This window comes from Electrophorus electricus, chromosome 7 (assembly GCF_013358815.1).
Source record: "Electrophorus electricus isolate fEleEle1 chromosome 7, fEleEle1.pri, whole genome shotgun sequence".
NCBI lineage: Eukaryota > Metazoa > Chordata > Actinopteri > Gymnotiformes > Gymnotidae > Electrophorus > Electrophorus electricus.
Genome location: NC_049541.1, coordinates 11,684,604 through 11,709,794, shown reverse-complemented (window position 1 = coordinate 11,709,794; position 25,191 = coordinate 11,684,604). Strand labels below are relative to the sequence as shown.

The 25,191-nt window shown below is 44.8% G+C and overlaps 2 protein-coding genes across 3 annotated transcripts; one reads left to right on the top strand and one right to left on the bottom strand.

Moving 5' to 3' along the window:
* Positions 1-883: 883 nt before the first annotated feature.
* itih5 (inter-alpha-trypsin inhibitor heavy chain 5) lies at positions 884-11,968 on the bottom strand. 2 transcript variants are annotated; one of them, XM_035528596.1, is made up of 14 exons: positions 11,701-11,968; positions 11,566-11,610; positions 11,168-11,331; positions 10,396-10,509; positions 9,656-9,914; positions 8,915-9,079; positions 6,805-6,921; positions 6,232-6,403; positions 5,640-5,952; positions 3,640-4,280; positions 3,441-3,491; positions 2,504-2,620; positions 1,698-2,075; positions 884-1,579 (listed from the first exon to the last, which is right to left on the bottom strand). In XM_035528596.1, the coding sequence occupies exons 1-14, from the start codon at positions 11,821-11,823 to the stop codon at positions 1,269-1,271; spliced, it is 2,970 nt and encodes a 989-aa protein (XP_035384489.1). In that variant the 5' UTR covers positions 11,824-11,968; the 3' UTR covers positions 884-1,268. The 2 variants fall into 2 exon arrangements, with proteins under 2 accessions (XP_035384489.1, XP_035384488.1); XM_035528595.1 differs by lacking the exons at positions 10,396-10,509; positions 11,168-11,331; positions 11,566-11,610; positions 11,701-11,968 and having other exon boundaries at positions 8,915-9,084; positions 9,656-9,740.
* Positions 11,969-14,675: 2,707 nt separating this feature from the next.
* On the top strand, positions 14,676-25,186 carry itih2 (inter-alpha-trypsin inhibitor heavy chain 2). Its single transcript, XM_035528648.1, has 20 exons — positions 14,676-14,795; positions 14,924-14,959; positions 15,707-15,745; positions 16,244-16,416; positions 16,558-16,662; positions 18,464-18,626; positions 18,825-19,061; positions 19,477-19,593; positions 19,823-19,991; positions 20,106-20,231; positions 20,461-20,642; positions 20,948-21,133; positions 21,427-21,572; positions 22,067-22,251; positions 22,457-22,561; positions 22,930-23,043; positions 23,146-23,344; positions 23,717-23,886; positions 24,313-24,424; positions 25,017-25,186. Exons 1-20 carry the CDS (start codon positions 14,706-14,708, stop codon positions 25,162-25,164), a joined length of 2,802 nt encoding a protein of 933 aa, XP_035384541.1. The 5' UTR covers positions 14,676-14,705; the 3' UTR covers positions 25,165-25,186.
* The last annotated feature ends 5 nt before the right edge of the window (positions 25,187-25,191 follow it).

Genomic DNA, 25,191 nt, shown 5'->3' with positions numbered 1-25,191 from the left:
TTTTACACCATTCACTGATTATTGACTGATCTTGAATGCCACAGATATAAATGGATATTGGGTGACTACTCTCATTCACACAAATCTAAAAGGAAGCTTTGATTTATAGAATAACAACTAACGAGTAGTATGTGCCCATAAGGCTCCTAGCAGCAACTTCAGGAGCTCTAGAAAAATCAGAGATCGCATACAGAATGTGAGACATTATTAATAAATTACCCTTTGACAGTCAAACCTTAAGTACAACAGGGCATACACTAGGCAGTTTATATTGGTTGGTTGGTGTGTGTGTGTGTGTGTACCAGCCAGTGGCTTTGCTTTTTTAGGTAAGTGGGGTCACTCCAAAAGAAAAAAAAGGTCAAGAATCACTGCTCTTTGTCTCCGTGTTAATAGTCCCCTTGCAACAGCTAATAAGATGTTTAACCGCAAGACAGAGGCCAGTCGCCTAGCGACAGCCAATGAAAGGTTTAATTACGACACAGTGAGGCTGCCGCGCAGATAAGGAGAGAACTCTAAGAGGGGTGCACACCTGGGAGGGCTAAAGACCTCTCAGCCCCCAGCTTTCATATACACAGTCTAGTTATTCAGTTCAAATGAATCTATTCTTCTTAAACCTCTTACTAGACAAATGTCTTCTTTTGTCCAATGATGATATGGGACACTGTCATTTTTTTTATTTTACTTTTTTTTATTTGTGACCTCACCGAAATATGTTAAATATGTGAAATATGTGACGTAGTCAAAAATAACAAAAATATAACAAATGGATTGAACGGAAATCTAAGCCCTGAACAGACACCCCAGGCAGGTCTTCCAAGCCTGCTGAGTTCAAGCCCTAAACAGTCAAAGTGTGCAAGGCTGCCTCCACAGGCCAGCCCGGTGCCACCTTAAAGAGCCAACGTTTATTTCCCATTGAAAAGTTACAAATCACAAATTACAGAAACCTTAAAAGTGTTGAAAATATTTGATTTACAGTGTCAGTATGTTTTAATGCACCATGTCGGTGTAGAATAATTATTTATACTGAATTTATTCATTTTACATTAGATTTAGGTATAAAAGGTGAAACATACAAACATGATGCAGTAGTTATTAAATCCAAGCATGAGACAGATATAATGCACATAATGCATATAGAATGTGTGAATAGTTCAAGTCTCCCACAGACTTGTGTGTAGGTACCAGTTAATCCAGAAGAGCCATTATTCTCTTTGTGTATGTGTGTGTGTGTGTGTGTGTGTGTGTGTGTGTGTGTGTGTGTGTGTGTGTCAGTGCATGTTGTTCCCATGAGGCCAGTGTCCTGTATCAAATTGGTGGGGGACTACATAGTCCTGGTACTGGCCATCGATCAGATGAGCTGCATTATTTTTGGCAAACCAGCAGTCCACTGTGTGTGTCCCGGAGTAGATGCGTCTGGTCTTCTTCACCACCTCCACGGTCCGTTTCTTCACCTTCAGGCCTGTGTGCTCAGGCTCGGCGTTGCCTGGGGCAGGACCTGCTCCCCCCATGTCATTTCCTGTTGCCACAGTGATGTTTCCATGAAGCTGGATAAGTGCAACTTCTTCATACAGGAACTGACCTGAAATGACATGTTTAATAATTAGTGGGTTTGTTTGTGCAAGAGTGTGTGTGTGTGTGTGTGTGTGTGTGTGTGTGTGTGTGTGTGTGTGTGTGTGTGTGCGCTTGCTTGCGCTTACCTAACAGCCCGTGTGTGTCCTTGCTCAGTCCCTTCTTGTTTGCGATGTAGAACCCTAGATGGTCCTGCTGGTAAGGGGCAGGGTTTTTGTAGCCATGCAACAAAATGACGAATTGGATTGATGCCTGTATCGTTACCGTGACACTGGCATTTGCAGCAATGTTCACACTCAGGCTCTCGCTCTCCACGGAGATGCTGGAACTGCAGGGGAGGACCATGCGATCACGGCTGTCCAAAATGACCTTGTGTGGCGTCACCTCGATGTAGGAGCGCCGTGGCATATCCACGACTACAGTGATGGAGCCGAAATACGTGCGCTGCTGTTTGTGGCTGCCAGAAGGGGCTGGAGTCCCAATCAGCTTACCATTCACAGTCACACCTTAACAACCACAAACACACACACACAAGCACACTAACATTAATACAAGGAAGCAATTCAGGCAGTGGACACACTGTCATAGAACTGGATACTCTGGGACATTATTACGATACAGGATGTCAGCAAAGAGCCGCGTAGACTGCTGTAGAAAACTGTAATGGTTTGTGTGGTTCTAGTGAATTGTACAGGGGTGTCCAACTCCTCCGATGAAGTTCTAGTACACTGTTGAGTTTAGTTCCAACCCAAATCTAACCCACCTGGTCCAGTTAATCAAGTCCCTCAGTAGCATCTGAATATGAGAGTGTAGCCCATTCAAACTGACCATAGTAATATTACAGTAGCAATACTGTCACTACATGACAGTGATTGTGTCCCAGATTAAAATGCATTTGATTACTGTTCTATAAATAATCCACAGTGCTGTTTACCAGAGTGTTTGTGGTCAGTGACCAGCCTCAGGATGTCTCCTGCCTCTCCGTTGATATTGAAGCACACGTTGAGTTTGTTGTGGGGGAACTCCACCACAAAGTGAGGATCTCCGTCCGCTACAGAGTGCACAGACAAAAAACATAAACAAAAGAAAACAAAACAAACAAAAAATAAAGGTAAACCATGTCAAAACCCAGCATTCATATTTTATACTGTTTCTATACTGTTATTGAACTTGTTAAATGAACATGTAATTCCGTTTATAATTTCATCATCCATCGACTGAATTAAGGCTTGTTCCAGTTAATCTGTGACAAACCAGCCCTCTCGTTTTCATCTGAGGCCAACTGAACTTTAACTGAGCAAGGCTTTGCGGCGTAAGATATCTTTTGGCCAGTGTTACGCAGCCAAGTAGAATATCAGCTAAGAGCAGTGAAGGTCAGGACTCTGGGACTCAGTTCACACACTGGGACTCCATTCTGTCATGTCGTAATCTCTGAAACGGCATCCCGATTTGCAATTTAAAACAGGCTCCTGCTTCAGAAGAGACTTTTTGTACACACTGTTGTCAGCCTTTGACAGAATACTGCTAAAATACACACACACACACACACACACACACATAATGTATATGTGTATATATATATATATATATATATATATATATATATAGTCACTTGCAGCTACATGCAGTCAGAATCTGTGTGCACAAGTGCATAGTGCAGCATGTCCCACACTCATGTTCACACTGCCGTAACCGCCCTGTCTTCTCTCATTGCACACAGCTCCCTCTCAATTAGAGCCTGCAGCTGGGACACGGTAGCGTTTACCCCTGCATTTACCCCGTGCTCAGGCCAGTTCAATTACAAGCCTCTTACGACCTGACTGCTTCTGCGTGGGTTAGCAACGGATGCTTCACCAAGATGGAAAAATTACCAGATGTTTTGGAGAAGGTGACAGACTTTTTGGTGGGTTTTTTAATTCCATCTGTAAAAAATAAATTAAAAAAAATAAATAAATAAAGTGTGCTGAGTTAAGTTGTTAAAGCACATGACAGAGTGATGTCATATGAAAACGTATGAGTCAAAGTTTCATTTAAAGACTCTCTGAATAAACCGAATAATAATTTTCTTACTTGTCCCTGTGCCGACCACGGAGCTCTGATGCAGCTCCTCCTTCTTCTTCCTGTGCAGGCTCTGAGGCGTGTCTCCGGCGGACTCCTCCCATTCCAGCAGCCGATTGGCCATGCCTGAGTCGTCAGGGGGCGGCCCTCCAGCAGGCTCCGCCCGGGCTACTGTCCCGTCGGCGAGCACCTGCGGCGTTTCCACCAGCATCTGCGTGAGCGGCGTGAGGAAGTTGTACGCCAGCGACAGGTCGGCGGCACGACGCGTGAAGTTCTCACGCTCGGCGCCGCCATGGCTACGGAGGCGGCCCTTCAGGCCCTCCTTCACGCTCAGGAAGCCCCAGAGGCGCTCGACGTAGCCGTCGGCTCCCACGCCCGCCTCCGCCTCCGCCTCCTTCACCCGCCGCCTGGTCTGCCGCTCACGCTCGCCCAGCGACACATCCGTCTCCATGGTGAGGCTGTGCTCGCTGTTGCTGGCGGTGACCTGTACGTGCAGCGCGTTTGCGCTGCGGTTGTGTAGCCTGCCGGCCACGACGATCTCCGAGCCATTGAAGTAGTTGGGGAAGTGGTTCCGGGTGACGTACTCGACGGCGTCGTCGGAGTACTCCATGCGGATGTCCGACAGCAAAGGGGTGCCGATCTCGTCGTAGAAGCTACAAAACCAGAGGAGCCAGATGAAGGGAAATGGAGGAAACAAGACGTTAGGAAGACGGGATAACTACATGGAATTTAGATAAAGCTTTATTGGTTAATTAACCAAACTTTAATGATTTAAAAGTGTTTCCCCTTTCCCCACATTTTAACCCACTACACTGTGACTGGTGCAAATGAGATTAAGGTGATTGAAAGGGCAGTTACAGGCATTAAACTGGACGTTTCACAAGTGGAGTTTAGCGGTAATACATCATACAGGAAGCTGTGGTTGGTGCAGTGGCTAACAACACTGCTGCCCCTTGTGGAGGTCTGGGGTTTAAACCCCATCTGGGCAAGTGCTCTGTGCTATATCAATAAGTCCTTAGGCAGGACTCCAGACACTACACTTGCCTACCTCTCTAACATGACTGACAGATTGTAAATCACTCTGGATATGAGCATCTTTCAAATGAATAAGATGTAAAAGGAAGCTCCCAACCTTGTAGCTTGTTAACACAGTGGATTTTGGGGGAATTCTGGGAGGGGAAAATTATAACAATTACAATTTTCTAGAGCTCTTCATTCGGGTTGTTTTTTGGTCAGTTTCATGTCCCAGAGCTATGCTTATTGGCCTCATTCTGAAACAACATGGCTTGTTGGATTATCAGGTGGCTCATTGCATCACAGTAACGTATACCGAGTTCACACTTTAAGGCACTTACACTTGAATCCATTGACCTTTAGTGTGAACCTCTGCTAAGAAACCTCATAAAGAGGACCTGAACCAATCCCAAGTCTTTTGCTTGACACTTGATCTTGAGATATGTGACAACTGTGTGCTCATAGGTAAACAGCAGATGTGGCCATGATGCTAAAATACCCCAGAGTCCCAGTTAAGTCAGGTACACACACACACACACACACACACACACACACACACAAAACACTCATGATCCCTTTTTTCCTCTCCCTGTATTTTTTTCAGCTTTTTTTTTGCTAGGTCTCATTCCTCAAGTCATACGATGCAGTCAGAGGGTGCAGACTTCACAGAAGATTCTGGAAGTTCACTTTGGATTTCATGCAAAACTCAAAACATCTCGCACATTACACACATGCACACATTTGGCTATGAAGCTTCCAGAGCTCTACAGAGGCAGTGAAGAGAAGCAGGCCACGGTGTGGCCACATCACGCATCCCATGCCATTTCCCAGATACCTGCTTTTCATTTTCTCAGAAAATAGAAAACACCTGGAGCTATAGGTGAAATGGAAAAGCTGCATAGTGAATTAGAGGTACACTGTAACACACACAAACACACGCGTGTGCACACACGCACACAAGCGCAAACACATGCTCAGACTCACACATACACTCTTACCCTTTCAGCATGGTGCTAGTGTCAGCCTCTTCGGGAATTCTCCTCATGGTGCCACAGTTCTCCAGGGCCATGCGCTCCAGCAGTCTGTAGTCCACGTCCTTGCCCATGCCGATCGTGAAGATGCAGAACTTCTCCTTCACCGCTGTCTTCGTGTTCCCCAGTATGCTGGGTGTCTGGATCACGCCCACCGTGGGCCGGCCGTCTGTCAGGAAAATGATGAGCGACACGCTGTTGCCATTGGTGTGCTCCTGGCTAGACAGGTATTCGCTTAACAACAAGGAGCCAGCTTGGATGCCTCTGTTGATGTCTGTTCCTGGGAAAGGTGGGGGCATAGAGAAAAAGCAACATAATATCAGGCTATATGTAAAAGGGTGCTGTGTAAAACATCATAAAATAAAATTCCATTTAGATCATCCTGTGGCTGGTAGATTTAAATGTGTTGAAGCGTCTCTAACACCAATAACATATTGTAGTTATTAGGGATGCATCATGCAACGAAAGAAAAACACTTAATTATGTTGCATATTGGTGCTGGTGATTCTGTGCGAGTGTAAGGGAATGGCAGAGACACAGTGGGTATAAGATGTAGTACCTCCAGTGGGGGAGATCATGTAGATGAACTTCTTGGCATCGCGCACGTTGTTGGGCGTGACGGGCACCAGCTTGCCCGGCTGCCACACCCGGATGCGGCTGGAGAAAGTGACAAAATTGAACCGGTCGTTCGGCCGCAGGTCCCTCAGGATGGTGAAGAGGGCCTCCTTAGTCTGCCCGTGCACAACGGGCCGAGGAACATGAGAGCGATCAAAATGTAGCATCAGGATGAGTAGACTAGCTCTGACCACATGAAAACCAAGACGGAAACACTGACATACATGCTGAGATTTGTTTTATGAGAGAAGTTACTGTGACAGGTTATGCTAGTATTCATTTCACACATATACACAAATATACAGGCACACACAGGCAGACTTTCAGTGCATGAGGAAAATACGAAACTGACAAGATATGACAGGTTATTGTAGGCTGCAATATCATTTTTTCCTGCACATTTAATTCCACTACCTCAGTCCGAGGTGCTTAGACACAAATACACAAAAGTGTAGAGTTGTAGTTTACAGTTGTATACCTTTAAAAGTGTAGAGTGAAAGTTTGCTGCTTATACTACCTGTCTGATCTTGGTGCCAACCATGGAGGCACTGGTGTCGATCACAAACACAACATTTTTAGGGACGATGGGCAAGTCTTTGGGGGCAAAATAGTGTACGAAATGTCCGTCCAGCACCTGCCAGAAAAAGAGCTTTTCATGACCTTTTGACTTGATGCCTTGCTGGTGAGTATGCGTGGTGTGTGTGTGTGTGTGTGTGTGTGTGTGTGAGGCTGTTCTTGAGATTAGAGTTCTTCAGTACAGCTGTGGATGTAAATGTGTCTGGGGAGCAGTTAGCTAATTTGAGCAGAGAAGAGAGAAAGCATTCAGTCTACAGTCTAAAATCAGTGTTTATATAAACAGAGTGATGTACAGTATACAGTATACGGTGGCCTAAAATTACAGAAGTTAGATTACTGATTATTAGATTTATTGTTTTAGCAATAGTATAATGACCATTTAGAATTATTTGCAGTCTCTTTATAAGAATACAAACAGAACAAATCTGAAAAAACAGCTTTTATAGGCTACAGTGGCAAGTATTTAGTGTGACTTCCACTTACAGTTAAGAAATCACATGAACCTGGCTCTCTTAAACCTAAATGGAATTAATCCTGAATTAACAGTACCAGAAGATGACTTCAGAAGGCTTCAGGACAGTCTGCCACAAAAGATCAAAAGATGTGTTTAGTGCCAAGGGAGGTCATACTAAAGACAGACCTTTGCCTGTAGAAGCCTCTTTTTTTCTGAAAATTGTGTCTTTTTTATTTTGTGTACATATTTCTTGTACTTTCTCTGCCTGGCCAAAAAAAAAGGTCACCACCTGGATTGAATTAAGCAAATAGGTAAGAGCCTCCCATTGGATAATTCCTGCATGGGTGATTATGTTTCAGCTGGCAACAAGTTATTTAACCATAACTGATGCAGTGAGTAGCTTCTCATTTGTTAAACAACCATGTCAAAAAACACATCCTGTGGTCATGGAAAAGATGTTAATCTGTTTCAGAAGGGTCAAATTATTGGCATGCATCAAACAGAGAAAAAATCTATGGAGATTGCTGAAACTACTAAAATCGGGTTAAGAACTGTCCAACGCATTATTAAAAAGTGGAAGGATAGTGGGGAAACATCATCTTCGAAGGAATGTGGTCAGAAAAACATCTTGAATGATCGTGATCGGCAATCACTTAAACGTGTGGTGAAATCAAATCGTAGAAAAACAACAGTAGAACTCAGGGATATGTTGATAAATAGTGAAAGTAAAAGCATTTCGACACACACAGTGAGAAGGCAACTCAAAGGATTGGGACTAAACAGCTGGGTAGTCTTAAGAAACCACTTGTCAGTGAGGCTAACTGGCAAAAAAGGCTTCGATTTGCTAGGAAGCATAAAGATTGGACTCTGGAGCAATGGAAGAAGGTCATGTGGTCTGATGAGTCCAGATTTACCCTGTTACAGAGTGATGGGCGCATCAGGGTAAGAAGAGAGGTGGCTGAAGTGATGCACCCATCATGCCTAGTGCCTGCCGTACAAGCCTGTGGGGGCAGTGCTATGATCTGGACTTGCTGCAGTTGGTCAGGTCTTGGTTCAGCAATGTTATGTGCCAAAAGAATGAGGTGAGCTGACTACCTGAATATACTGAATGACCAGGTTATTCCATCAATGGATTTTTTCTTCCCTGATGGCACAGGCATATTCCAAGATGACAATGCCAGGATTCATCAGGCTCAAATTGTGAAAGAGTGGTTCAGGGAGCATGAGACATCATTTTCATGGATTGGCTACCACAGAGTCCAGACCTGAACCCCATTGAGAATCTTTGGGATGTGCTGGAGAAGACTTTGCGCAGTGGTCCAAATCTCCCATCATTAATACAAGCTCTTGGGGAAAAAATAATGCAACTCTGGACAGAAATACATGTTGTGACATTGCAGAAGCTTGTGGAAACAATGCCACAGCGAATGTGTGCCGTGGCAACACACACTGCATCAGTGTATGATCTCAGGCTATGATGAAATTCACCTGTGGACAGAAGCAGATCTGGACCACAATATCAGCCACTTACGCCCTGAAGATCTGAAAGTGGATAATAATGCTGAAAGTGTGTGTGTGTGTGTGTGTGTGTGTGTACCTGAATATCCCCAATCCCCATTTCTCTCTCCACATCATAGCGCACCACGAAATCTCCCAGTATGCCGTTGTTGGTGATCTTGACCTGCTGAACGATGTTTGGGGTGAAGGAGATCTTGCAGAAAGTCTCGTTCTGCCTGACCACTGTTGACACAGGCATGGTGGCCTTACCTGAGAAAGGGAATGCTCTGTAAGTGTGTGCGTTTGTTTGCGTTTAGTTAACGTTTCTGCACGAGAAGGCGAGAAGAAGTCAGTCATGCTTTCAAATAAGGTTGTGACCAGAAGACTGTGGAGAGAGAGGGAAAGAGAAATATTATGAAGGGAAAGAGAAAGAGAAAGAGAATGAGGGAGAAAGAGAAAATGAAGGGAGAAAAAACAAAAAAGTGAGAGCATGCATATGTTTCAGGCTGTTGAGGAAAATGGTGTGTGGGTGTGGAACATCCCAAAGGACAAGGTCTCAGGCTGAGGTTTGGCTCATACTGGAGCATAACGGAACCTTCTGTCAACCAAATATTGTGCCAGATATGTTGGAGGTTAGTCAACATGTGTTGTAACATGGCGGAATCTACTAGCACATTCCAACACTGAGCAACATGAAACAGCAGATCCCGCATCTGCTGTAATCTGCTCTGTATCTTGCTCGGGCCTACAAAAGGAGAAGGGCATTACTGTACTAATCTCAGATCATTGCTGGTGCAGTTGTGGAATCTCTGAATTCATGGTTTTAGAGGCAATCGGGTACCGTTCGTCTTGCCGTGCCACTGGAGGGTGATGTTTTGCCATTTCGTAAAGGCAGGACGTCAAGGTACTTGATTCGGCTGTGCTCCACGATGGTAACGCCCACATTCAGCCTGCTGACCAAATGCATGGGCCGAACACTGGTCACATGCTCGTAATAACCCAATCGCCTCACGAGCAGCTCCTCGTAGGTCAGCAGGAACACGGCACGGTTGCGCCCTGGGACGGTGATGGCCATGCGGAATGTCTCAGCCTCTCCCTCACTGGGGAAAAGAGGTGGGGGGATGGCAAGAAGGAGAGACTGATTGTTATCCATATGGCAGAGATTTTGTCTGAGGATTCTTTCATAGGGCTGGCCCTAGCAATGTTCAAATAGAGGTTCTGTTGTGGAGAGGGGAAATGTAGATCTGTATCTGTCGTCTTCCTCTACTGTTCAGTAACTCGGAATCCCTTCTGAATGTTGATGTGATACGTTTCCATTCTGTAGACGTTTCTGTGGAAAATGTCTGTCAGAAAGAATCTGAAACAAAACTGCAACATTAACGGGGTGTATTAATATGCTCAGTAGAAACACACACACACACACACACACAGACACACAGACACACACACACACACACACACACACACACACACACACACACACAGACACAGACACAGACACACACACACACACAGACGCACACACACATACACAGACACACACACACATACACACACAAACACACACAGCCATCTCCTTACCTGCGTTCTGCTGACTTCTTGCTCTTCATTCTGCCATTGTTCTCATCTCTGTTCTTGTCTCCATTCTTCTTTTTCACCTTTATCTGACTGGGGAAAACTCTCCCTCCCACGATCCTGCAACACATTCCAGTATGACATTAGCAACGCTATTCTGGATTAGCGCATCAGCAGCAGCGCAATCCTGGATTACCACATCACCAACACAGTTTGGGCTCAGTGCATTAACACAACAATCCTTTGTCATCACAACATCTGTGCAAGCCAGCTTTCTAATTTTGATGGCAGAGAATTCTGAAAGAGTTTTGTTGCAGCGAAGTCAAGACGTAATTCTCCACCCCGGTGTGTGTGTGTGTGTGTGTGTGTGTGTGTGTGTGTGTGTGTGTGTGTGTGTGTGTGTGTGTGAAATTAATACTACTTAACCTCTCATAGTGACCTCTCTCATAAAACAAATCCAGAACAGCAATTGGAAAATGGTTTCTTTGACAAACTTGCACTAAGACGACACCCTTTAAATCCAAAAACAATGTTATGATTGAGAAATACCACGTGGTCCACAAGTCATTTGCATTCTCGCAGTGTGAAGGTAGAATCCAACGTACTGTGCGTTCGCACTGTTTCACTGCGTCCAGGCTTTAAAAACATCCATCCAGATTTGCGATATGGTGACTTCGGAGAAACAGCCAGAATAAAGTAAAAAGCAGGTGGAAATAAATAACAATAATGAACGAAGCGATTCGGTGTCTAGGGATGTAGTTCCCTCGCGTTGTCTTACATTGTAAAGTTGGAAATGAAGGCGGCCGCTGGAACTTGGAGCTGGAAGACTCCCTCGGTTGCGGCGCTGTATCTGTTCAGCATCGTACAGGACACCGCGGTGAACGCGTACCGCGACATGATGGTGGTTTGGATCGAAAGTTCCTGAATATGTGGTTTAGTTTCCTGAAAAAAATAAAGTAGTAATTTGCATTGCAGGATATTCTGCATTGGGTTACTTTTTATATTGGCATATAGCCTAATATTGTTCATGTTGACATAATTCTCAATGCGCTGACATGCGCACCATCGCCAACCACAGAAATACGCAAATATTACTACTTGTGTAGGTAATACATAATAGAAATGTTTGATAAAGGAGGAAATCGAGTACGCAATGCACCAGTGCCAGTAAGTTACCTTGCTCAAAAGTGTTTTCACCTGTCGCGGCACCCTGCGCGGAGCCTGGGGTAAAGATTAAGCGCGTTTAGATTATAATGAGACTAACGGTGCATTCGGAGTTGTTCTAAATACCGAAATGGATCTGTGACCCACGTTGCCTAAATCCAGTTGTGAAACCATGCCGTCCTCAAGATCGACATCTTCGGTAGCATCTTCGTTTGCAGTCAGAGCACAAGCCACCTGGCTGAAGCACAAGACACACGCAACGAGCAGCATTTTCTGTTGTAGCACGACGCGCACGTTTCGGTGGTCTTGAGTGGTCTAGGGTGCGTTTTATGTGAAGTGAAGATCGCAAACTCCAAGCGATCCGCCCAAACAGTTTCCTGTTCTAGGGAAATTGCCATCAGACGGAAGAGCCAGTCTCTAACGACTCCAAGCCACAGCAATTACAATGTCATTCTAGCTGCGATCAAGTATGGTCATTTACTGGGTGCCTTGTAATTGATGCCATGTTCAGAACCCCTTTATTAAGAAGGTTGTATCCGGCAGACTGAGGCTGCAAGAGTAGAATGTGTGTGGACACATCTGACTATATGTATGTTTTTAATTGTTATATATTGTAATCTAATGGTTTATACTTGTACTCTGAGAAATATAATTTGGAAAAGGTTTAAGCCTATATATGAATTCATTTTCATAACACACACACACACACATACACACTCACATACACACCATTTTAAATGCACCCTCAGCAAATAGTTTTCTTTCACAACTTTAGTCCCTCACCCTATAAGTGCTCTGCAGATGTGAGAATGTGTTCAAGACGGAGAAGTATCATAGGTGGTGCCTCGTGAAGCTAGTAAAGAGAACACCAAGAGTGTGTAAACATGTCATCAAAGTACAGGATAGTTACTCTGAAGAATCTAAACTCTAAGATAGTCAATATTATTTATCACAGCATAATTACATGTGTGTTATTTCATTGGTTTGATACCTTCCCCTTTTAAAATGTAGGAATAGTAAAAATAAAGAGTAAGTGTGTCCAAACGTTTGACCGGCGGTACATAAATATATATAAACGAGTACACAGAGTTTCTCTAAAAACAGAACGTTTTGAACTCTGTACTTTACTACAATTTTGAATTTCTCGACATCTCTTACTACAGTACATTGCAGATACTCACCTAGCGTAGAATCTTCTTCGGATACATATGTTCTCCGTATGTTTCATATATATACGTGTTTGTGTGTGTGTGTGGCATTAGTATTATAGATCATTATAATATAGGACTCTAACCTACTGTACTGGCTAGGATGTATTCTATGAGTAAATGACAAAGCACATTTGTAAGTCGCTCTGGATAAGATCGTCTGCTAAATGCCGTAAATGTAAATATATATGGAGAACACACACACACACACACACACACACACACACACACACACACACACACACACACACACACACACACATATATATATATATATATATATATATATATATATATATATATATATATATATAGCGAGAGAGAGAGAGAGAGAGAGAGAGAGAGTGTGTGTGTTCTTTTTACCCTAGTATACTTTTAGTATAATATTTTAAATATTTGAAAACAATTTTATTTTAATGTTTGTGAAATGCACCCTCAAGTGGTTGTAGCACGCAACTGCGTCGAACCGTGAATAATTTGGGAAGTGCGGTAGTAGAGGAGCGCAGAGGTGGAAACAGGCATCCGACCGCCGTGCCCAGAAACAGGCCAGCAATATTAAAAGCGTTGTTATGTATGTATATGATGTACAGTGACAGAGTCTGTGCGTCGTTGAAATGTCTCGGCTCATGCCATTAGTTTGAACAGACGTGCTTGCAAATGCAGTTAATTTTGATATAGATATACTGTCACGGCGTGATCAGAGTAATATTTTTCTTCTAAAAAGGACCCCACAACACTGGATCCTGCTTTCACTTCCCGTTTGCATGGTAGCAGAATGAGCCATGGGGTTTTCTGTAGTACTGACTCTACCATGAAAATATCAATTAGCCTTGGATTGTTTCTGTGAGTTTATGGTATCCGTTTTCGTAGGTTTTTAAAAAAAATTCCATAGTATTTCATTTTATGTGCCCACACTTGGCAAATTCAGATGGGAACCCTTTTTTCCGCCTTTAAGCGCTCTGGTACTTGTCCACATAAAATAAAGACCACTGCCACTTTGAAAGCGACAGGGGTCTGCGCTCATTCCTTAAAAGGGTCACGGTCTTTACATAAATACTACGCAAGTTCAGGCTCAGAAAAGAATAAAGGTTACTCTACTGCTGAAACGTCCAGATAACAGAGCGAGCAGTGTTACAGCAGCGTTCATCAGCGTTAATGTTAATGCCATCTGGGCCCTTAACGTCATGGCTTGACCACAGTCCTAGAATGAGAGGAAAGTGGAGTCCGAGGAAAGCACTTGGCAGGGTGCGGAGAATACACGTTTCGATCTTTTTCCCTCACGTTTGGGCACGTAGCAGCTCCAGGTGGTCAGTGGGCTCCATGTCCCAGGCCTACTTACTATAGCCCACCGGAACTTACTATAGCCCACCATGAAGGTCGTGATGATTCACTGAACAGTTTAGTCAGGGTCGGGAGCAGGCAGAACCCCAACGTGTGTGGCACCGGGCGTTCCTGGACAGGACTGTAAATACTGATTATTGTGCCCTGACTCAATCGAGGTGCCTGCGTGCATCATGCAGAATCGATAAGGTAAAAGCCAAAACGGGCTTTGTGCATGTTTAGCGACATAAAAGATCTCCAGGTATGCATAGGCGGTGATATTATCATTACACAGGCAATCCCATTCCCATATTATGTGGATTCTGGAAAGCAGTGATTTTTTTTTTTTTTTGCAGCATTTCTATGGTCTTCAATTTTAGAACACACAGTGTTTGCGTGCACACTCCCCGGGGCAAATTTCAAAGGTTTCTCTGACGTGCCTTTTTTCATCCTTTTTTTCCCCCTTCTTTTGGGTTACGTGAAGCCCGACAAATATTGACGAGGCTCAGAAGGCTGGAGTTTCGTGACTACTGGTGGGGGGGGGGCCTCTCCGTAGTTTGCTTCGCGTGACTGCTGGCCCTTTTACCTCGCGCTGGCAGGAGAGTTCTCCTCTGATCGGCCACGATGAAGCTCACGGCGCTGCTTGTTTCCCTGCTGCTCGTCCAGAGCCAGGCTTTCGAGTTCGTGATCGATGGAGAGTGGGAAGGCGAGATGGTAAGTGAGAGGAACGGAGAACGGGAGATGGAGAGAAGGTGAAAGAAAGTTTGCGTAAACGCGTTCGGTTCGTGTTGATGGACGGAAGGTTTTCTGCTCACTCGTGTGCTTTCTCTTTGCACTTTTAGTCAGAGGATCACCTTCCCGAAAGTGGCAGACACAGGGTAAGACTTTCTATCAGAAGAGTGGATAAAATAAAGCTCGAAACGGGTCCTGTACACTGCATAAATGCAGGACTGTTAACCCTAATTCTAAGTAATGGATCTGTCATGCAGCAACGTTACTGACTTCATTTTTAATCAGGGATCTCCTGAGGATTAGTCACCTGGGTAGCCCTTAACATTTTATTCCAAATAGCCAGAAGTGGGTTGAGATATTAGCCTACCAAAAAAAGCAACTTTTAAAACAAGCCTGTCAGGTGGCAAACCTCTCAAAACTACTTGAGTTCTGAGATCGCCTGTGTAACTGAGAAAAAGCAGATTATTTTCCTCACACGTGCTTGCCTATGAAATACTAAACAAGTGCAAATGCATACAACCTTTACCTACAGATAACTGTAGAAATGCAAGTAAGTGTAGCTAGTTACTTTCCATATCTGTTAAATGCTTAAAGCTTTGTGCAGCATTGGTCCTGAGCTCTTTAGAAGCTGGGTCTACAGAGACACTAAGATAAACAGCTCATGCGCTTTCTGTTAATCAATCACTGTGTTTGTCAATAATTCCAGTGAGGCAGGAGCCTTCAAAGTTGTAGATATGCCAAATTAAGTAATCCAAAAAGAATCTTCCCACAGGGCCATAGTTTAGGATGAATGCTGTTTGTGGAAAGACCTACTGTCTTTTGCTTACATTTTGCCTGAGCACTGCCCTGTGAATAGGTTTTTAAAAAACTTGTGTCTTGTGCGTGTTTTGTAGAGGAGCATATTGGCCAGAGAAGAAGAAGAGGACTTTGAGGTAGTCATCATCATCATCATCTTGTTGTCTGACCTTTTCTCTGTGACTCTGGCTGTTCTTATCCACTAATCGATGGCTGTGTTTGCAGAGGCTGATTGCCACTGCGGTTACTGACTTCTGCTCTGTTACTGCACCACTAAAAGACCTCATTAATGAGCTACTTAAAAAAAAAAAACTAAACTCAAAGTTTTACATGTATTACTGTCCCTAAGAGGTTCATAAATGTATTTTTTTAAACTCCCTTAGTTTAGATCCCAGAATTGGGGTAGGAGTTTAAAGCGACAGAATTTGTATAGTTGCATACTGTTATGTGATTGGACTGCACAAGACATGCAGTTCCAAAGTGAAGAATCCTGGATACTGAAATGTGTGTCTTGGATTGTTTGTGTGTGTTTATGTGTGTATGTGTGTGTGTGTGCACGTGCGTATGTGTGTGTGCATGTGTGTGTATATATGTATGTGGTGTGTGTTTGTGCATGCTTGTGTGTGCACATGTAGACCATTCAAGGATATGACATCACGGTTAAGAGTTATAAGGTGGAGAGCAGGATCACATCGCGCTATTCTCAAACCACTGTGAGGAGCTCGGTGGTTAACTCAGGAAATGGCCCCCAGAGCATCGGCTTCAACGTCCAGATTCCCAAACGAGCCTTCATCAGCAACTTCACCATGTAAAGGACACACAGACACACACAATAAAAGATAATGGGCAGGGAGATTTTGTATTTACATAAAAAATTGCCCAGAAGTCAACTCACACACTTATACACACACACAAAACACATGTTTCTCTGTACGGTTTGTGTCGGCAGGAATGTGAACGGGATCACTTTTATTGGTTCAGTGAAAGAGAAAACTGTGGCTCGGAGGCTGTATGCCCAAGCACGAGCACGTGGGAAAGCTGCAGGCATTGTCAGGTACTTCCCAGCATGCACCAAGCCTTCTCTCTCAGATCAGTCATTCTCTAAGGTCTCTCTCTTTCCTTTCTCTGTATCTCTGGTGGATGTCTTTCCCAGTGACTTAACATATATCCTTTTATCCTGTCCAGGGATTTGCACAGATATTATGAGGGCCTGTTTCTCTAACCACCCCCAGCTAACTAAGATTGGTTATGTGATACCATAATATAAGGCAATATTGCGCGATATGATGCATACATTTACGGCATTTATCAGACGCTTGTATCCAGAGTGACTTACAAAAGTCTGTCATTAACTCATAGAATACATCCTAGCCAGTACAGTAGGTCAGAGTCCTATATACCATTGAACTAGAATACTGAACTAGAATACAGGGATCAATACTGATGCATAGAAGTGCAAAATAAACAAGCTTTATCTCAGACAGCAATCAGTACAATAAACAATAAGAACTAGAGTTTGCTAGTCAACAAAGGAGCAGTCAGCAGCAGTGCAATAAACAATACCCTACAATAAGTACTAGTTTCAGTTAGTCAACATGGGAGCAGCATACGTGATAAGTTGCAGATTGGAAGCATGTGCAGAGATTTTAATTCACAGCTAATCCCACTGGCTATAGCATTCCTCATTAATCATTTCCACAACTCCAAAATGCCAAACCTGGATCCCTCACACATCAACAATAGCGGATGTTACAGTGTCACGTGCCAGAGGGCATAGGGCATCACTTCACATCATGTTTTTTGTTTTGTTTTGTTTTTTCTACGGTTCTGGGACATCTCATCTCTGTGTCACATGGAGGCATACCTATTAAAACGTACTAAAAGTTTGAACGATATGGCGATTTAATTTGGTTGAGAGCATGTGAGCGGTGAGGAGTGAGAGCAGAGGGATGTGATTTTGCCCAGAGCGAGGAGCAAGGTTTTTGTAAAAAAAAAAAAAAAAATTGAAGCGTTGGCGTTTTATCTCACTCCAACGGCCCACGATGAAACTGCACTGCACATTTTTACAAGATTGAAGTCCTGCAGGTATTTTCACCGGATTAAAAAGTCCCTCATTAAAAGTCCAAATGGTGAACACAAGTACATTCACTACCACAAAGGATTAGGTATGGAATCTAAAACATTTTCCATGTACAGGGGTATGTCCCTGCATGGTGCACAGTAGGCTAAACAATATTACTGATTAATAAATTCAATCAATTAATTGTATTAATTAATGATACATTTAAAGTGATTTAAAATTATTTTACATAAATTGCAGCTTGCTGCTGGTTTTCCTTCACTTTAGTAAAACATGATTTCCTAAAAAAACTTTTTTTTTAAATCTCACTTTGTTAAAATCTGAACATAATAACACATATTGAAACAGCGTATTAAAGCATGGGAAACAGGAAGCGACTGGTGAGAAACATTGGCATCGGTGCAGAGCAGGTGTGGAGGGAGGATTTTCTGCTGCTCCGTTCCACTCACAGGGTCTGATTTGGCCTAAATTTAGCAGTTACGGCCTCTCGTATTTATGCAGCTGCAACAGCAAACAGAACATTTTACCTCCAGTGGGGCAGTTCAGAGGGCAAGTGGGCTGCTGCCTGGGCAACTTTAGCCCAGCCTTGTGCGTGTCCTTGCCTCTGTCCATTTATCCATTTATAAATCCCTCTGTCCAGGCATCTATCCATCTGTCCATGCCTCTTTCCAGTCTGCCCTTCATCTAGCTATCCAACTACCCATCGATTTATACCTCTGTCAGTGAGGAACTGACCTGCTTTCCCCCTCCGTCTCTCTCTCTCTCTCTGTGGCAGGACTAACTCTCAGGAGATGGAGACCTTTAAAACAGAGGTGCATGTACCAGCAGGCAGTAAGGTGGACTTTGAGCTGCACTATCAGGAGATGATGCAAAGGAGACAGGGCATCTACACCCACACTCTCCACCTCCAGCCAGGACGACTGGTCCCACTGCTACAGGTATCTCTCACACACACACACACACACACACACACTCCTATACAGGTAGAAACAGATCCAATATATGCAACACACATTTGCTTGTTATTTTGGCCTCCTCTATACTGTGAGAAAGGAAACATTCCTGTGTGTGTGTGTGTGTGTGTGTGTGTGTGTGTGTGTGTGTGTGTGTGTGTGTGCACATGCATGCTTCCTCAGGTGGATGTCTATATCTATGAGCCCAAAGGCATCAAGTTCGTGCAGACGCCCAACACGCTGGGGGAGCAATTTGCCGGCCTGACTAAGATTGTGCGCACCGACAGCAAAGCCCACGTAGTGTTTCACCCCAGCCTGCTGCAACAGCGCAAGTGTGCCAACTGCACCGAGAGTGCCGTGGACGGAGTGTTCACTATACAATACGACGTGGAAAGAGAAAGCAATGGTGGAGAGCTGCAGGTAAGGACACACAAAGATCCGCGTATACTCTCAAACACACACACACACACACACAAACATGGACACAAGCACAGACACATATGATGAAATATTGAATGATCAATGTACCGCGTACATCTGCTCTATATCTGAACCTTTATCCTACCAGTCCTCTTTATAGGCTTTTGCACATGCAATATTTTGAGGTGCATTTGTCTGTGTGTGCGTGTGCACTCACAACCACACATGCACAGGCTACATCTACACTTAGTCATAATTTGAGCCTCTGTAAACCAAAACGTTGTCACCTTTAGTTTTCTTTACTTTCAGGTTGCGTGTTATTTTCCTGCTGTAATAGGGCCACACTTTCACAGTCGGAGACCACGCAGCTGTTGTTGTGTACTGCATGATGCACTGGCTCTTTCCTCCATCTCAGGTGTCCGACGGTCATTTTCTGCATTTCTTCGCACCATCCAATCTCTCTCCTCTCTCCAAAAACATCGTGTTCGTCATCGACGTGAGCGGCAGCATGTGGGGCCTGAAGATGAAGCAGGTGAAGGCCGACACACCAAACTTTAAAGTTTGCTGAATGATCCAGAGCATTTCGGCGCCCATGTGTAGACTTCAGTGCCCTGAGAAAGGTTGCTTATGCCATCTTGTGGACAATGATATGAACTGCAGTTGTTCCGTCTGAGGGAAAAACGAACAGAGAAAGAAAAGGTATTTCAATAAAAGTTGAACGTTTATGTGTTTTGTCTCTTTTGCCGCTGCCTTCACATTAGACAGTGGAGGCCATGAAGGCCATCCTGGACGGCCTGACTATGGAGGACTTTTTCAGCATCATCGACTTCAATCATAATGTTCGCTGCTGGAAGGATGAACTGGTCACAGGAGCCAGTATAAATGTGGGCGAGGCCAAGGAATACATCCAGAATATCAAACCCAACGGAGGTGAGAGGGGCAGAACACAGACGGAACATGGACAGGTCCAGAGAGAGAAGTGCGAGGAACCTTGTGTGTTTAATTGTGTGTTTGTAATTGGCTGCTCCTCGTGTTTGACCTCAGGCACTAACATCAACGAGGCTCTCTTGAAGGCGGTGCAGATGCTGTTGAAAGCTCAGAGTCAGGGCATGATCGAGCCACGCTCCATTTCTATGATCATACTGGTGTCGGATGGAGACCCCACTGTGGGTGAGGGATCCCCACACACACACACACCCCAACCGTCTACTGTGTGCTCCTAACAAATCTCCATCTGTTTTACTCTGTGTCCATTAGCTCCTCGATGCAGATCTTGTCTCTGTTCCTCTTCGTCCTCTCTCTCTCACCCCTTTCGCTCCATGTCCCCTCCGTGTGGCTTCTTCTGGCACCCTGCTCTCTGTCCATGTTTGGGTGCTTCCTCTTGCTGCACCCCCTGCAGGAGAGATCAAGCTCAGCGCCATCCAGAAGAACGTGAAGCAGCTGATGCACAAGGAGTTCTCCCTCTACTCCCTTGGCATTGGCTTTGACGTGGACTTCGACTTCCTGGAACGCATCGCCATGGAGAACAGGGGCATGGCCCAGAGGATCTATGCCGATTCAGAAGCTTCCACGCAGATGAAGGTACAGTGGAGGAGTCTGCACCCCCTTGCATTTCCTTGACCTGTCTCAGATCAAACTCTTCCTGTATTCCACAACTACACAACATGTTTTCCTCAAAAACACATGTATAAGTACTCCATTACAATTAATGACATTTTAATGTGTTCATGGTTTACTTGAATATTTGCTGTGGGGTTCAATGACTAGAGTTATTCATGGAAAAACGTAACGTGTTTAGTTCATAAAACTGTACATCCAAAGTATCCAGCTGCCATCTCTCTCCCTCCCTCTCCCTCTCTCTCTCTCTCTCTCTCCCCCCCTTGTAGCAATTCTATAGCCAGATATCATCCCCTCTTCTGAGAACAATCTCAGTCCATTTCACTGGGGACACTGTGGCGAACATCACTCAGAATCAGTTTGATAAATTTTTCGATGGCACGGAACTGGTTGTGGCTGGCAAACTCAAGGACATGGCGTCCAATATGCTCCACGCCTACACCACTGCCTCTACTGTGAGTGTCCCTCGCCTCGCCTCATACTCACCACAGCTGCAGAGATCTTGAATGTCAGTTACTCAGGTCTCCATTTGAAAGTCAAAAGTCGTTCAAATATGACTTGAACAATAATCTGGAGAAACTGAACTTTAAAGTTCCTTTCTTTTATCTCCCTGAATCGTTGTATGATAACACTTCATAACTGTACTACAGTGTGTTTATATGTTAGTTTTAGATTTTCGATATGGCAGTTGTAGGCGAAAAGTGCAGAATCGCACTGATTTTTGAGCTCAACGTTTTGTCCCTTCTAGGCCACCATGGACTTGAAAATTGAGACAGAGGCGGACCTTCAGGAGCTGGACGACCTGCTCAGCCAACAGCAGCACTCCTTTGCCGGCTTCGCACGTCAGATGTGGGCTTACATCACCGTCAATCAGCTGCTGTCGAGCGTGAGGCGGCAGCAGCATGCCAGTTGCTCCTCTGGCAGTTCTTCACAATCTCATTATCAGCATCATACTTATACCTTCTGCTCCACTGCGACCTGACTGTATAACTAAAGATGTCGTAATGTTAATGTTGGTTGTGCATTACACTGACACCTTTTTCATGTCTGTTATCAGATGTTCCTGAAGTAGGCGGTGTTTCTATAAGAGGTGTCTGCTGAGTGGATAGTTGCAGCTTAGTAGCCAGAAAACCTGAGCAGTGGCTTTAAAAAAAAATCCAGGCCGATTGCTGTGGGATTTGTCATTGCAGGCCGCAAAAGTATCAGCAAAAAATGAATCAGCAAAGGCAAATGAGCGAATATAAGAGCGGCTCAGCCGGCTGCTCTGTGGCGCCCACTCCCCCAGCTCTGAAGGTCCAGCCATAGTGATTGCCCCCACCGTGACCCTTCCCCGTCCGTGCTAACACAGCCTGTTGTCTTTTGTACCTACACGGGTGACCTGCGGGCAGCTCGATGGCGCGGACGATAGGAAAGAAACGCAAGATCACGCAGCAGATCCTGATGCTGGCTGTGGAGCACCAGTTCGTGACACCCCTCACCGCCCTGTTGGTCGAGAGCTCAGACACAGACGGCCCCGAAAGGCTGCTGGCCGACTCGCCCAAGGACCCCAAGCAGGGCTGTTGTCCTGGCGCAGGTACCGCGCACACTGTTGCCCTGGTGCAAGCTTTTACCGTTATCTATTGCAATTATCTATTTAAATCCTCACCGCTGGTGAGGAGCTGCCAATGGACATTTGAGATATCAGAATGCAACCATTTTAATATCTAAGGCCTCATTAAAAAGACTAGATTGAATGTGTAAATTACACACATGCTCGCTCTCTCTTCTTTTCTACGCAGGTCCTTCTACTTCCAAAATTACTTTTGTTAACAGTAAACCCTCTATCCCCTCATGGGTCACCCCCGTCACCCCATCCCCCAGTGAGGCCAAGACCATTCACGTTGGTAAGCCTCTTTCACTGTGTTCATGCATGAACTTCTTACGTATTCGCTACTTTAAGAGACGAGGGAGGTACGAGAGACAATGATCTGTACAAAGCACTGCTCCAACACCTCTTGCAGTTGACAGTTGACTGCTGATATGAATTTGGCATGCTTCCCCATAGGAAACACTAAACTGGCATGTGGCAGACTTCCTGGAGCTTCTGTTCTCCACCTACAACCAGCTATATACAAAACAGCTATATCGTCATGTACACTTAATTTCCACCGGCACAAGACGTGTACAGAATACATTGAGGAATATATGGGAGGAATATATCGCACACGGATGCTTTTCTGCAGCTAAACTGGCTGATGCTTCACTGTTGTAGTGGAGAATGACCCTCACTTCATCGTGCATCTTCCTAAGAGCGGCATGGACGTGTGTTTCAACGTCGACTCCAAGCCGGGACACGTCCTCAGCCTGGTGTCCGACCCAGATGCAGGTACTGCCCCGACACCCTCCTCAGCCTGTGGGAAGCGCGAGCGGCGCTCCTCGCCCCACCGCCGCTAACGCTGCCCGTACGCTCCTGTGCCTTTGTGAGCAGGGATCGTCGTCAACGGGCAGCTGGTGGGCTCCAAGAAGATGAAGAATGACAAGCTGAACACATACTTTGGCACCATCTCCGTCTACTCCAGAGCAGCAGGGGTGAAGGTGGTGGTGAGCACCAACAGCATTAGCCTGATGGAGGGCAGGAACAACCACTCCTTCTCCTGGGGAGGGACGGCTGAGCTCAGCCTCCATAGGTACCGCAGCACTCCACACAAGCTCACTTAAGTAGTTTTTTTGTGTGTGAAATTTGGCTACTGCAAATTTTTAAAAAAAAACATTTTTCCAAGGATAGGAACTTAACTGTGGTAGGGTTACAGACTATGCAAAAGCTAAACTGTGAACTTAGTGTTTAGAAAACATAGGAAACTAATTTATTTTTAAAAAGAGTAAAGTTGTCCTTATTTTTTTTATTGATCCTTTCTTGGAAGATGTCTTTGCATGTGAGCTCACTGTCATGTAAAGCATGTCAAATTTATTTCTGCAAACAGCGGCATGAAAGCCACTTTGATCCTGTTAAAAAAATTAATAAAAAATGAAGTAATACATCCATCAACCTTGGTCATCAGGGTGAAGGTTGCCATAGAGAAGGAGCAAAAGGTGACTGTGGTGATTGACAAGATCTCAGTGATGGTGATGCTACATCGAGTGTGGAAGAAGCACCCAATAAACGTTGACTTCCTTGGCATCTACATGCCCAGCGATAACCAGTACTCCGCCCAGGTCCATGGCCTCATAGGTGCGTCTCAGGCTTTTTTTTGCTATATTACTTTAATACACTACTTAGCCTTGGTTTTACACCCACACTAGAACTGTGAGGTCATTACGCACTAGTGTGCGTAATTTCTTCTAGCGACAAATACAGTCAGCCAGGTTATATACGTACTTACCCTTTTCACCAACCCCATGGGAATGGAACTGAGCCAAGCTTTCTCTGTTCCTATCTTGGGGAGCTCTTACGCTGCACTTTGGACACACTTGAGTGAAGACCTCGTCAATACCAGATGTTCTCCTTCAGCAGTGAAACCCAGTATAATAAGAAAAGGCTGAGAAATGACAGAAAAAAACAAAACACTAAGGACCACTAAGTGACTCGTGATGCGTAAGTGTGTGAACTTTGGATCAATTCTGTTCCCTTCTGTGTGTGTTTATTGGTGTGAAACAGGGCAGTTTGCGATCGAGCCTGAAGTGAAGGTATTCGACGTGCGCGAAGGAACAGAGCCGGAGAAGAAGGCAGCCACCATGGAAGTGAAGGGCAATAAGCTCACTGTCACCAGGTAGCCCACGTCATGCTCCCAAAACTGCTCTCCCCCACAGCGTCTCTGCCCAGTCGGGTATGGAACACGCAGGGAACCAGTCACAGTACCACGGCTGACAAACACAAGCCCCGGGCAGCCACAGCGCGGCAGAGCATAGCGTGTTCTGGGCTCCAACATGCGCGTCATGGCAGGATTTCCCATCCTTCCCCTTATGGGATTTCCCGCGCTACATTATTAGCCCTTGAGTTAAACTCGGTGTGTTAGAGGAGAACGGACATACCTAATTCAGCTCGGTGATAGTGAGATGACGAGCTGATTGGTTGATGAGGTGTGGTGTTGGGTCAGGGGAAAACCAAACCAGCATACCGCTGTGGCCTTTCATGGCTGCAGGATGACGCTGTTTCAAAAACATACCATACTACAATGGAAATGAATGGAAAGAAAAACACCTTCACACAGACTCTATTTAATAAAAGCATTATATATTGTACTTAAACACAACATGGGTTATATACAGTCCTCAGTGCTCACAATAAAGAACCCAACATTTGGCCTTTCTACAGTCACTGACATGCTTTTCTCACCAATATCTCCTGTGTTTGTGTAACAGAGGGTGGCAGAAGGACTACCGGCAGGATCGCAAGTACGGATCGGACGTTTATTGCTGGTTTGTCCATAACAGTGGAAAAGGCTTCATTGATGGCCATTACACCAGCTATATTGTTTCTGAACTGGACAGCTTCCTCCCCCCTCTCTGAGTGTGTGTGTGTGTGTGTGTGTGTGTG

Excerpts from the sequence above, each read along its gene's own strand:
- itih5 (XM_035528596.1), bottom strand. The coding sequence starts at position 11,823 with ATGCTGCTCGTTGCGTGTGTCTTGTGCTTCAGCCAGGTGGCTTGTGCT. Across the intron at positions 11,611-11,700 it reads CACAACTGGATTTAGGCAAC|GCTCCGCGCAGGGTGCCGCG; the intron begins GTGGGTCACAGA and ends TCTTTACCCCAG. Across the intron at positions 2,621-3,440 it reads CACCTTCTCCAAAACATCTG|CGGACGGAGATCCTCACTTT; the intron begins GTAATTTTTCCA and ends TGCACTCTGTAG.
- itih2 (XM_035528648.1), top strand. The coding sequence starts at position 14,706 with ATGAAGCTCACGGCGCTGCTTGTTTCCCTGCTGCTCGTCCAGAGCCAG. Across the intron at positions 14,960-15,706 it reads CCGAAAGTGGCAGACACAGG|AGGAGCATATTGGCCAGAGA; the intron begins GTAAGACTTTCT and ends CGTGTTTTGTAG. Across the intron at positions 21,134-21,426 it reads CCTACACCACTGCCTCTACT|GCCACCATGGACTTGAAAAT; the intron begins GTGAGTGTCCCT and ends TGTCCCTTCTAG.